This window comes from Rhinatrema bivittatum, chromosome 4, assembly GCF_901001135.1.
Source record: "Rhinatrema bivittatum chromosome 4, aRhiBiv1.1, whole genome shotgun sequence".
Taxonomy (NCBI): Eukaryota; Metazoa; Chordata; class Amphibia; order Gymnophiona; family Rhinatrematidae; genus Rhinatrema; species Rhinatrema bivittatum.
The window spans coordinates 256969225-256982837 of NC_042618.1; the positions used below are offsets into that span (position 1 = coordinate 256969225).

General features: G+C 41.8%; 1 protein-coding gene across 1 annotated transcript in view; it reads right to left on the bottom strand.

Annotated features, from left to right (window-relative positions):
• Window positions 1–13613, bottom strand: part of SMC1B (structural maintenance of chromosomes 1B) — a 941781-nt gene that overhangs the window by 172472 nt on the left and 755696 nt on the right. Inside the window, 1 exon segment of the mRNA XM_029600056.1 lies at window positions 1633–1787. Within this exon segment, the coding sequence (XP_029455916.1) occupies window positions 1633–1787 (155 nt within the window).

Sequence of the window (13613 nt, forward strand, 5' to 3'; positions counted from 1 at the left end):
GTTAATGTAATGTAATATAGTTCCTCTTAATCTATGCTTAATTCTCCTCTCTCTCTAGGTCTCTCTGACCAGTTTTCTCTATACCCCGTTCCTCATGAATCCCCTGTTAGATGTAACTATTATTTTCCTTTCCAAATGTTAAGTTCTTACCCCGGTTATATGTAAACCGATGTGATATTTGTTTGAATGTCGGTATATAAAAACTCTAAATAAATAAATAAATAAATACATGCGCAATACAGCTCAAAGCTCTACTCGCTTGGAGAGACAGTTCGTTTCCCTGTCAACGGATGAAGTCACCCCACAAATTACGGCTAATTCACACTTGCTTATCGACGGAAAAAATAATTAAAAAAAAAATATTTTGGAGGAGACTCGAAAGTAAAAGGCAACCAAATTAGCAAAAAGGAGAAAAATGAAAAACTGAATAAATCAAAGGAATAATTGACTTGGAAAAAACTGCACATGGTGAGAGCAAGCACCCTGCCGTGTCAGCAGATGGTAAAGGACTAAGGAGACTCACATGGGGCCAGTGTGCAGGAACTCCTACACATGCTAAGAAAGACTTCATTCTGAGCTCCAAGAGCAGATTCGCACCAGCAGATGATGTCACCCACTTGTGTGGCTGCATTTAGTCCTGCTTGTTCACTGAGAATAAAATTTCAACATTTCCAGGAAGTTGACAACTGTGCCACACCCCCTGGGAACCCTGCCACTAAGGATATATGAATATGTGTATGTGTGAGCGCCTGTATTTCCTTACCACCCCTTTAACTCATCTCCCACCCCTTTCCCTTCCTGCATCTGTGCTCTCTTAAAAAAACAAACCTCCCCCTTCCTTTCATCCTTCACTTTCCTTCCCCTCCCGCACATGCCTTACTCCCTTTCCTCTCTTTACTATTATTTTAATGCCCTCCCCACGCCTCCCCTCACACCTCCTACCACTCCCTTCACACTTTACATTCACCCCTTCCCCTCCCTTCTCTTATTCTTGTCCTCCCCATCAGCACCTTGGCTCTTCTTGACTTCTGCTGACCAGGGGCCTGGCCTCTCTGCCAGCGGCTCTTTCCAACACCACGGTCTGGTAGTTTTTCATCTGGTAGGGCCTGGCTACCCTGCAAGTAGCTCTTTTCAATGCTATAATCCCACAACTCTTCTACCATTGGCAGAGCTGGGAAACCTGCCAGCCTTTCTACTGTTGTTGGTGACACTATACCTGAAGGTGGAGGTTAGGGAGAAAATAAAAGACAAAAACCTCTGCAGGCTGGACTGGCCACCAAATAACACTGTATAGTAGGCCGGAAAAGTGAGCACCATGGGGTCGGATCTGGCTCATGGGCCATAGTTTGGGGACCATTGTTGATCAACAAACATTCTTTGTATTAAGACTATTTATGTTAACTTACCTTGACTTTGCTGCTGTCTGTACTGTAACTTTACTGGAGGTGTTATGGAAAAAAGTTCTGACATCTCAAAATTATTCAAATTTACTAACAAAAAATCAAATTATTACAAAATAGGCTTTAAAAGCCCTACTATGCCAATAAATCAAGCACAGATGTGATGAATCTATTAGAAAAGTGACACTATAAAACTAACATAAGATGTGATACAAAGCTACATGCCAAATACCTGAGCGCTGGTATTTCTGCAGAGTTTCTTGTAGATCTGATCAATAGCCACTGACACATGTTCAAAACACTGGCTAAAAAGTTCATATCGCTTCTTTTTCACTTGTTCAAACTCTTGCCTACATAGCCTTGCTTTCCTTCTGCTGGTCTCAAAAGCTATAAAAGAATACAAACTGAGTTTAGATCGGGTGAGTTAAGCACACTATATTTAATATTTCTTGAAAAAGTTTAATTCTGCTGCTGGCATATTCAACTAGTATAAGGAAATAACTTATAATGGTCAATATAGAAATACTTCACCCTGAGCTTAAGAACAAATTAAAACCAATATCTACTGAAGTCAAAGCTTTATTTCAAACCTTTAACCAATGTAACTCAGTTCTAGCACTTCAAAATTCACATGACCTCAGAGGACAACAAAAAAATTTGCAGGAGTGCAATCCCCTTCAACGCTCACTCCACTCTCACATTCCCAACATTCCAGCTGTCCTCTTTCTCAATCTGCACCCTCTCTAGTCAATCCATTCCCTATACCTCCACCACCTCTAAAAGATTTCTTCTTCTCCCTTTCAGCAGACTCCCTCTCTCAATCTCGGTCCCTCCAGTTTATCCCCTTCTGTCTCCCAGCTCCTTAGCTTACTTCCTCTAGTTTTTTCAGCATCCCATCTAATCCTTTTAGCCCCAAGCTCTTCTTATAATCCCCAAATGAGCCTTTGTCACTCCCTAAAATTCCACATCCTTCTCTCACTTCTCAGCCACATTCCTCCCCTCCAATCCTAATCTCATGTCCCCCTAGCTAATCTTCTCTCCCTGCTTCTTTTACATCCTCCAGTTGATTATCTTTCATTCTCCCTCTCTCATTCTCCACAATTAATCAATTTCCCAAACCTTTCCTGTATCTGATCCTTCCTTCAAGCAACCCCTTTTCTAAACATTTCCCTGTCTAGGGTCAGCAGCAACATTTTCCTTTGGGCCAAGGGCCAAAGGTAGATGAAAACTGGGAACAAGAGAAGGCACAACAATGACAGGGGCAATTATTTTTCTCTTTGATAGGTTTAGAGGTGGGTGAGGAGAGAGGAACACTGGCAGTCTCTACTGGCCTGTGCACCCTCAACTCTCCCCTTCCCCTCATGGCTAGTCTCAAGTCTGACTGTGATCTACAAGTGGCAGAAGCATTAGTAATTAAAGTCCATGTGTGGTCTGTAAGCTAGTGCAAGCTCACAGGCCCTTCAGTGGCTTCCGATCCTTTCTCCCAAAAGGCTTCTCGTAACCATAACTCATGCAAGGGCAGCACCATTGTAGGGCCTCTGAGTGCATGCTGGTTTATAGGCCCCATGTGGCCTTACATTACTAAAATAGCTGCTTCTGGAACTTGAAGAATGCTACCATTTGAAGCACTTGTGACCCCATTTGGAATCCTGACCCACTATTTGGGAAGCCCTCTTGTAAGGGCAAAAAGGGTTTGTTGGATCTTGCCCTAGGAGCCTGCATGGTGAGCGGTATTATAACCCCATCTCTTGAACTACAGGATGGCTTTAAGTAAATCCAGACTGCGACAGAAGAGACCAGGTATTAAGCTTGATGCAAGAACAAGGAACTCTGCCCCTGAGGAAACACTGAGCATCTCTGTCAAGAACACCTAGTTTCCAGCAACACAAGGGCAGATTAGCCATGCTGTGTAGAACCCTGATGAGGATTATCTGTGACTCTTGAAGTTAAGTAATTGATGTATGTGTGCATGTATATGTGGAAGAGAACCTGGATATCCCTAACCTTGGAACTGGACATGTTGTGAGTACCATGAAATTGATTTTTTTTTCTTACCAGTTCTATCTCCTCAGTTAAGAACATAAGAAAATGCCATACTGGGTCAGACCAAGGGTCTATCAAGCCCAGCATCCTGTTTCCAACAGTGGCCAATCCAGGCCATAAGAACCTGGCAAGTACCCAAAAACTAAGTCTATTCCAAGTTACCATTGCTAATGGCAGTGGCTATTCTCTAGCAGGTAATGGACTTCTCCTCCAAGAACTTATCCAATCCTTTTTTAAACACAGCTATACTAATTGCACTAACCACATCCTCTGGCAACAAATTCCAAAGTTTAATTGTGCGTTGAGTTAAAAAGAACTTTCTCCGATTAGTTTTAAATGTGCCCTATGCTAACTTAATGGAGTGCCCCCTAGTCTTTCTACTATCCGAAAGAGTAAATAACCGATTCACATCTACCCGTTCTAGACCTCTCATGATTTTAAACATCTCTATTATATCCCCCCCTCAGTCGTCTCTTCTCCAAGCTGAAAAGTCCTAACCTCTTTAGTCTTTCTTCATAGGGGAGTTGTTCCATTCCCCTTATCATTTTGGTAGCCCTTCTCTGTACCTTCTCCATTGCAATTATATCTTTTTTGAGATGCGGCGACCAGAATTGTACACAGTATTCAAGGTGCGGTCTCACCATGGAGCGATACAGAGGCATTATGACATTTTCCATTTTATTCACCATTCCCTTTCTAATAATTCCCAACATTCTGTTTGCTTTTTTGACTGCCGCAGCACACTGAACCGACGATTTCAATGTGTTGGGGTTCACTGACCTTATCTTCCCCTGCTTGCCAAGGGAAGAGAGATGTTTGTTTTTTGCTTTGATACAGAACTAATAGGGAGCTGCATGGGGCCATATATAGGCCACGTACAACAATCTAGTTCTTTTTCTTCATCTATCTCTATCTGCAGGTAGGGATACAAAACTCATATGTCTGAACTGGTCTGATAAGACTCAAAGAGAGAAAATTAGCAGGTAAGACCATATTTTGTCTTAAAAAGCAGAGTTGGCAGAAATAGTACACAAGTACTACTTGCCATAATACATTCAAAAAGAAACTAAAGACTTGGTTTTGCTCACAAGCATTCCCGGAGAACTAAGAGCAGGAAGATCTACTATATCAGTTTAGCCTCTGACAGTTTTTGACCCCCCCCCCCCCCCCCCCGTTCATAAGTTACTGAAGAGTTCGTATTTAAACTTAATTAGTCATAATTGTTTTTACTGTAGACTCCTCTAAGTTCATTTATGCTCCATTAAGCTCCTTTATGTTTCTCTGTTAATTGTTTCAATGTAAGCCGCCCCCGAGGCGACAGTTTTACTTCCTTGTACACCGGTGTGATATGTATATTATACAGGAATGTCAGTTTATAAAAACTAAAAATAAATAAACAACAAGTTGTCTTATTAGGGACTGTGGACTGTCCCTGCTCTATACCCTAAAGGAGTTTATGTTTGAAATCCTGAAGCTGAAGACAACTTGTGTACTATTTCTGCCAATTCTGCCATATATGGCCCCATGCAGTTCCCCAGTAGTTCTGTATCAAAGCAAAATACAAAATATCTCTCTTCCCTTGGCAAGCAGGGGAAGATAAGGTCAGTGAGCCCCAACCAACTGAGGACTGGTAAGAAAAAAACAAACAAACTTCTGAGTCCTAAAGAGAAACAATTAAGCAGTAATCTCATTTGATACTCATGCTGAAGCAAATCTGGGTGGGAACCTGAACTGGTTTGATAGGACTCAAGGAAAGAAAATAAGCAAGTAAGACCAAATATTTCCTATTTTCTTTTTTGTCTCATCAGACCAGTCCTGATGCATGGGATGTACCCAAGCACTCTTAAACTGGGAAGGAACCAGAAATACCTGCTCTCAACATAATCTTCCAAAACCAGAAGTGTTCCTATCCCAAACGTTTAGTGCTTGGCAAAGGAATCCAAGGAAACCTATGTTATGCCTTTTTTTTTCTTTTTGATTTATATTCCACTTTTCAGCCACTTCAAAGTGGACTACATTCAGAAACTGTGGTTATTTCCCCATCCCCAGAGTGCTCACAATCTAAGTTGCCCAAGGTCACAAGGACGGGCAGTCTTGTATATCTCTTCTAGTGACACCAAGTGATGTACAACCTAAGAAGCTACATAAGCTCTGGCTGAATGGGCTCTGAGTCCCTTAGGAACCAGACAGCCTTTGAAGACATAGATTCAACCTATTATCTCCTATAACCACTGAGCTATCATAGCTTTCAATGACACCTCTCCTCTGGCTAGAAAAGAGAATGAACAAATGATCCAATCTCCTGAAAGCATTTGTGACCTTTACGTTTCACAGTAGAAATTTCTTATTTATGTTAAAACATATATAACCTGCTGATCCAATGTGTGTTCTCAGTGGAGTACAACATATGTACATATACATTAATACAATAAAATAGGTACATATACATTAGCACAATAAAATAAAATCATCAGTATAAATGCATTAGTCAGAAATCAATCAAGAAACAGAAAACAGAAGGAAAAACCTCCTCTGACTTTCCCCTATATCTTTCTTTTTGAAGGATGGCATAGATACTGCTGAACTCACATGAAAAGAAGAGACAACCTTCGGGAAAATACATGAAATTCAGTATTGCCTGTTAATTTTCTTTCCTTGAATCATGCTACACTAGCCAGATGAGGATTTATATTATACTGTCAGCAGATAACAATAGACAACATAACTTACACTGTCACTGGTATTAGAAGTAGTGTAGCAAAGTGAGAAAAAATTAGCCTCACACAGTCTTGCAAACTTTTTTTTTTTTTTAAATAGTAGAGAACCTTCAAAACCAGTCTCCTCTCAAAGAGGTGTAACAGACACTCTGTTCTGTTACCAGTAAGTCATGGGTATTTAGTAGCAGTCCTCTAGTTAGAGCAGGATGGTTAATGAGAGGTTCCATTTGAATTCAGACCCTCTGCTATGGAGTCTGGAATGGCCGTCCCACTTGTAATAGTATATAACTGCTCTCCAGCTATAGCTCAGGAGGAAGTCCTTTTGGTTAGTACAAAGTACAGAGGTAGAGTGAGAGGCTAGTTTCTGTTATTTTATAGGCCCAGCCAGAGGAGTCAAGCAAGCCCTCTGGTTTGGGTCGTCCTGGCCAGGGTTGGGAGAGATCCTGCCCAGCAAGTATACAACCTATCTGGTGGGAGTTTCCCTCTGGGTTCATTTTTTGCAATTTAACTTTTTAAGTTGTAGGATCCTTACTGGAGCTTGTTCAGCTCCTGGGCCCAGGGAACGGGGAACTCTGGGTCTGGGCCTGGGGAGGTTAGGGAAGACCTGCCCTCCATAACCTTAATGAGGAAAAGGGTGCAAGTGAACTGCTGTAAGGGTACACGCCGGTGTTATCTTCACTTTTTGAGATGATTAACTTTACCATCCAGGAGGAAGTTTAGACTGTCCTTCCTGCCTGACTGGAGCTTAGAAAGTCCTGCTCCAGAGGATTCCTCCCATGAGGGATTCAAATAAAAGAACAAAGGACTGCACAACAACAAAGAAGGTTTGCATAATCTAACAGTGAGAAAAGGCAAAGCCTAACATTCAAAAGGACACCCATCCTGTGCTTTTTCAAAAACTCTGGGGACAGAATTTTCTCTCTCTCAGGCCGATGCTATACCGTGCGCTGGCTGTTGGTGCACAGTTTAACCTGCGATTGGACGCGCAACCATATCCCCTGATGCAAAACGGGGGCTAGCACATCCAAAACGTGCGTGTAGGTAATAGTGCTCATCACATGCAAATGCATGTTGATGAGGCTATTATTTATTTTATTTATTTATTTATTTGTGTTTTTCTATACCGGCATTCACGGAAGTTCGTATCATGTCGGTTTACATAAAACAAGGGGTGAGCAATACATTATAACGTACATAGCTAAAACGTAAGAGTATACATTACAAAAGTATAACAAGTGCATAGAAGAGAAAGTTACAATAAAACAGGGGTTATTCTAACTGGGATTAGAGTTAGAGGAGAGATAAAAAGTTTAACAAGAAGTAAAACCTTGTAGTGATTGGTTGGTATTGTCTGTTTCAGTTTAATAGAAGATGCTCAGTGTTGCTGCATTTGATGGAAGTGAATCATTAAGGGTCCGGAAATGTCAATTCCTTTTGGGAGGAGGAAATATCAATTCCTCCTCCCAAAAAAAGAAAAGAAATGTGCGCCAGAGGTGCACATTTTTACTCTCAGAAATTAATGCCAGCTCTGGAGCTGGCGTTAAGTCTTGAGGAACCCAAAAAATATACAGAAAAGCAGAAAATACTGCTTTTCTGTACTTCCGCCGACTTAATATCGTGGATATTTTGGAGGAACTAAGAAATGAGAAATGCAACCTCCCCAAAATAAATAAATAAACTGTGCCGGCTGTCAGGTTAGGAAAACAGATGCTCTAAAATTGAGCATCCATTTCCCTAAATGGCTGACAGCCACCTCTCCTGGGCGCTCACTGCCAAGGCGGCACTAGAGGCGCGCAATTTCCCCTAGCACCTCCTTTTTCCTGCAGCAGCCCATTTGCATTTAGCATTGGGCGCCCTGGAGAGATGGATCGGCGCACGTTAAGGGAGCGGGTGCTCAATCATGAGCGCCTCTAACACATGCCGATATATTCATCGGCCTGTCTGTGCAGAGACAGTAACGTTATATCCTTGCCAGATGGAAAGGATGGTTCTGCCCATACAAATGACACCCTGCCCATTTGGGGGACCCTATTTTTCCATGCCTTGGAGGGGAGGATCCCCCCCAGTCTAACAAAAGACATTCCTGCACAGATTGAGGAAAAAATTCTAACAAGATATTACACTGTGCTGCTGTAGACTAAGAATTGTGCCAGTTCCATACATTATTATCAGTAAAGAATTGTTTTTAGACACTAACCCAATGTCTCCAGTCATCATTTGGCATCCCAGCACACACACTAACAATTATTACATCACCAAAGCAAGTCAGGAAGAGAGAATTATCCACCCCACCTTGGTATCCTTTTCATCCCCAAATCTATCTAACCTACATCCTGGGAAGTAAGGGAAGTAGTACAGCTAGCCCAGATTCCTGCCACAAAGAGTACAACAAATACGTTTATGTCCTCACCCGTGCTAAGTTTGCAAACCGGGGTGGGGTTACAGAAAGAACAAACAAGACAGATGGAAGTTGAGCTTTGGATTCTCCAAAAGGAGAGCACATTTAGTGTGACTCTTCTGCTATATCCAAAGGTTCTTTATGGAAAACAAAGAATGAAATGCAACCCACTACTCCCAAGCATGGGTTCTGGACTGGTGTAGCAAGATTCAAGGAAAGCAAATTATCAGGTAAGAATACATTTCACCTTCCATATCATCCTGCTACACTAGTCGACGCATGTGAATCAAAGCACTTTCTAACACGGGTGGACAGAAGACAGTGCTGCCTTCAGAATGCTAGCTCTGAAAATTGCATCTGCCTTAGCTTGAACATCCACTCTGTAATGCTTAATGAACAATGACCAAGTGGTCGACTTAATAATCTTCTGGAATCAGTGCCAATGCTTCTGTCCATGAAAGTGCTCTTATAGAATGAATACGGAGACCATTGGTCACTTTCCTGTTCTTAAGCAAGTAAGCTGAGGAAATTGTCTCTTTGATCTAGTGAGCCAAAGACTATTTAGATGCTGCCTCTCTTACAAGGGCCTACAAAAAATACAAAGAGTAGGTCTGACTTCCTGAAAAATGTTATGCCCGGTCGCAGACAGCTGCGACCTCTCATGCTCCCCTCTTTTTTCCTTCAATTTTGGGAAGAGTGGCAACCTCCATCAGTCAACGCTGACCTCCCCGGCGTCCCTGGGACGGTGTGAGCGATGCTGATCGCCATCTTGAACCTGGAATCACTTAGACGCACGCGCACGAGGGCACACTTTGTACACGTCATGGCAGGAACCTCGGGGGCATCCCCTCCAGATGATGTCAGCATGATGCCGTACTTAAACCGACCAGCCCTCTACACCGATGAGTTAGCAAGGAGTTTCATCGTTGCTGAAACCATTCTACACTAGAGTTCCTGTTCCGGACTTCCCTCTGGGTAATTGGAATTTTTGGGTACCCGCTCCTCGGGGGCCCTTCCTCGTTCTCAGCTATCCGCTCCTCGGAGAGCCTTTGCTTCCCTGGGAACTCTCCTGTTCTACAATTGAACTTCTCATGGACCTCCACCTGTGAGTACTTCTCAGACTTCTATGAGTCAAGCATTCACTGAAGCCTTCCTGCGGGTTACCCCATACCCCGGGCCACTACCGCTCCTGCTTCGGTGAAGCCTATTACTGCATAGCCTGAGCTACTGGATATCCATACTACAACTTCCAGTTCCAGTTCCGGGTTCTACATCTCAGTTTTCTCATCTCTGTGCAGACTCCTCGGCGTACCCCGCTCCGCAGACCACTACTAGAGCTACACCCCTGAGATCATCCATACGTATGGAGGGAACATATCGGCATACCCCGCACTGCGGGCCACTACCGGATCATCAGCTGTGGTATCCCATTGATATACCTTCTTGCTCAAGTCCTGTGTTTACTAATAATCCCGCTTTGCGGGTTCTACTTTCTCTCCTCATAATAAAGTCTCTAACTATACCCTTGTCATACGCTGAGGAGACCACTCCTGTTGCTGGTGAGGCTCACAGGGCTCCTCCCTGTGGGCGGAGAAACGCTCATCTCAACCCAAAGTTTCACATCTACCCATAATCATAACAAAAGAATTAATCAACTCCAATATCTGAGGAGAACTTGGGGAATATCTAGACGACATAGGGACATATCCTTGCTCATACATTCCTCTCTTGAAAATCTTGAAAGAGATATCCTGGGTCACATGAAATCACCTTTGACAAAAAAAAAAGGATGGTACTGTGAGAAGAGTGACTGCGCCTTCTGAAAATCCCAGATATGGATTTTTGCATGGTAGGGCCTGAAGTTCCAAAATACACCTTATGCAACAAATGGCCACTAAAAATATTACTTCAAAGAGACAGATCCTTTAAAGAAGCCTGGCAAAGGGAGAATTTACCACAATCTCGAGAACCATATTAACATCACACTGGGGAACCACAGCCCTGAACGGAGAATAAATTCTCTTAACCCCTTGCAAAAATCATATCCCATCCAGATGAGAGGCCACTGCAACCCCCTGAATCAGACCTGTAAAATAAAATGCAGAACTTGTCTTATAACATACAGCAATTAACGATGCCAAGAAAAAATACTACGCTTCTCGTATAGAAGCGTCAAATAACAATCCCAAAACTCTACTTAATATAGTAAATTCTATTACTAACACTATCAACGACTCAACTCGATACCCTGATGCCAGCTCCCAAACAGAAATTTGCAACTCATTTGGCATCTTTTTCGACAAAAAAATCAAACCACTGTCTCCACATTTCCAACTACGCACCAACACCTATGCCCCCTGTTATAACCCAGTCTTGGGATTCTTTCGACACTGTTGCAAGTATTGAAATTATAAATATCCTCTTCAAAATGAAACCATCTATGCATCCCCATTCACCTTGCCCTTTCAGTCTATTTAAAGCAACTAAGGAAGACATTGCACTCCCCATAGCTAATATACTCAATTCCTCACTCATTCATCAATGGTCATTTCCCAGATAACCTAAAAATTGCTGCGGTAACCCCTATCCCAAAAAAACATAGTGCCAACCCAAATTTTTCTGATATTCGACCTATTTCCTCACTTCCATTCCTTGCTAAAATTCTGGAATCAGTAATTTTAAAACAATTAACATCTTTCCTCAATCAGCAGTCCTTATTAGACCAATACCAATTCAGTTTCAGATCACATTATAGCACCGAAATGTTACTTATTTCCAGCACGGACATTATCCTCCGAGGATTCGACTCTCCAACCTCTTATATTGCCGTTTTTCTTGATCTTTCCACAGCATTTGGCAACATTAATCAACAAATTTTATTGATCCGCTTCTCACATCTAGGCATCTCAGGAACTGTCCATAATTGGTTCAAATTCCGTCTAACCGATTTCAACAAATATTCATCAACCGCAATCATTCCATTCCTTTTCTATTAGAAACTGGAGTTCCACAAGGATCTGCCCTCTCCGCAGCATTATTCAACATTTATCTCACCCCAATCTGTCAATTGCTATCCACACTTGGTCTAATTTACAGAATCTATGCAGACGATATACAATTCTTCTTCCCTACCAAATAGACCTGGTCAGATACACTAAGATTACTCTCCCTATGTCCTTTCATCGATTAAAAACTGGCTAACTCACAATAAATTATGTTTAAACCTCACAAAAACAGAAATTCTCATATTAGGAAATCCCCGTTTCGAAGACATTCCATCCTCTATTCAACATGACAACTGCACAATAAACAAAGTTAATAAAGTACATAATTTATGAATCATTCTTGATACAAAGCTAAATTTAAATTCATACATCAAAACATTCTTAAGAAGCTCTTTCTTCAAAATCTAATTATTAAGACACGTTAAGCCCCTTTTTGATCCAATTCACTTCTGCACAGTGGTCCAATCATTAATCCTTTCCGGTATTGATTATTGTAACTCTCTATTTTTAGGCCCACCACAAATCACCACCAGTCCATTACAATTATTACAAAACTCAGCTTCTACAAAATACCAATTTCCATGACCACATCTCTCCAGTACTTCACTGGCTTCCTGTTAAGTGGTGCGTGCAATACAAAACCTTAATGATCCTTCACACCCTCATTTATAGCAATAACACTTCCTGGCTATCTGCTTCACTACATATCTACACCCTCCATTCCATGCAGGAATCTTCACTCCAAAAACAAACTTCTACTTCAAGCTCCTTTGCCAAAAGCTACCAGACTATTTTCGACTCAAGAGCATGCAATTTCGATAGCTGGACCCATACTATGGAAGTCAGTTCCCTCTGAAATGCATCTAATTCATGATAAAAACTTATTCAAGAAAGCTGTCAAACATTATCGTTTCCTTCAAGCTTTTCCTGATTTATTTAAATCTTAATATTTTAATATTCCATATACTTTGAAATTTATTTTCTGTTTTGATCAACATTTATTTTAAGATAACATATTTGCTTTTACTCTTTATATTTTATTATTATGCATGTTTTTGTTGCTGTATTATTTCGTGATGATATGTATGTTATGCTGTAACCCGCCCTGAAGTTGGGAGGGGCGGGATATAAAATATCTTTAAATAAAAGATGGCCGCAACTTGAACCCACTCCACAAAGGTCAAAATAGTAGTAATGTCAGCCCACCAGGGTGACACAGAGGGATTGGCAACAGGTCTCAAAAAGCTGCCAAACCCAAACAGAAGCCAGCAAAACAGAGTTCTTGTGGGCTTTCAGCAGAGTTGTTATTACTGCTGCTGGATATCTCTTCCTGCCACAACAGGACCTTTCAAGGGCCAAGCCATAAGACAGAATGAAACTGGATCCTCTATGAAAACCAGCCCCTGCTGAAGCAGGCCACAGCTAGCAGATAGATGAATGGGAGTACCCAATGTCAGTCTCACCAGATCTGCATTCCAGGATCTTCAAAGCCAGTCCAGAGCAACAAAGATCACCAATGACCTAAGAACATAAGAACATAAGAAAATGCCATACTGGGTCAGACCAAGGGTCCATCAAGCCCAGCATCCTGTTTCCAACAGTGGCCAATCCAGGCCATAAGAACCTGGCAAGTACCCAAAAACTAAGTCTATTCCATGTAACCATTGCTAATGCTAATGGCAGTGGCTATTCTCTAAGTGAACTTAATAGCAGGTAATGGACTTCTCCTCCAAGAACTTATCCAATCCTTTTTTAAACACAGCTATACTAACTGCACGAACCACATTCTCTGGCAACAAATTCCAGAGTTTAATTGTGCGTTGAGTAAAAAAAAACTTTCTCCGATTAGTTTTAAATGTGCCCCATGCTAACTTCATGGAGTGCCCCCTAGTCTTTCTACTATCCGAAAGAGTAAATAACCGATTCACATCTACCCGTTCTAGACCTCTCATGATTTTAAACACCTCTATCATATCCCCCCTCAGTCGTCTCTTCTCCAAGCTGAAGAGTCCTAACCTCTTTAGTCTTTCCTCATAGGGGAGTTGTTCCA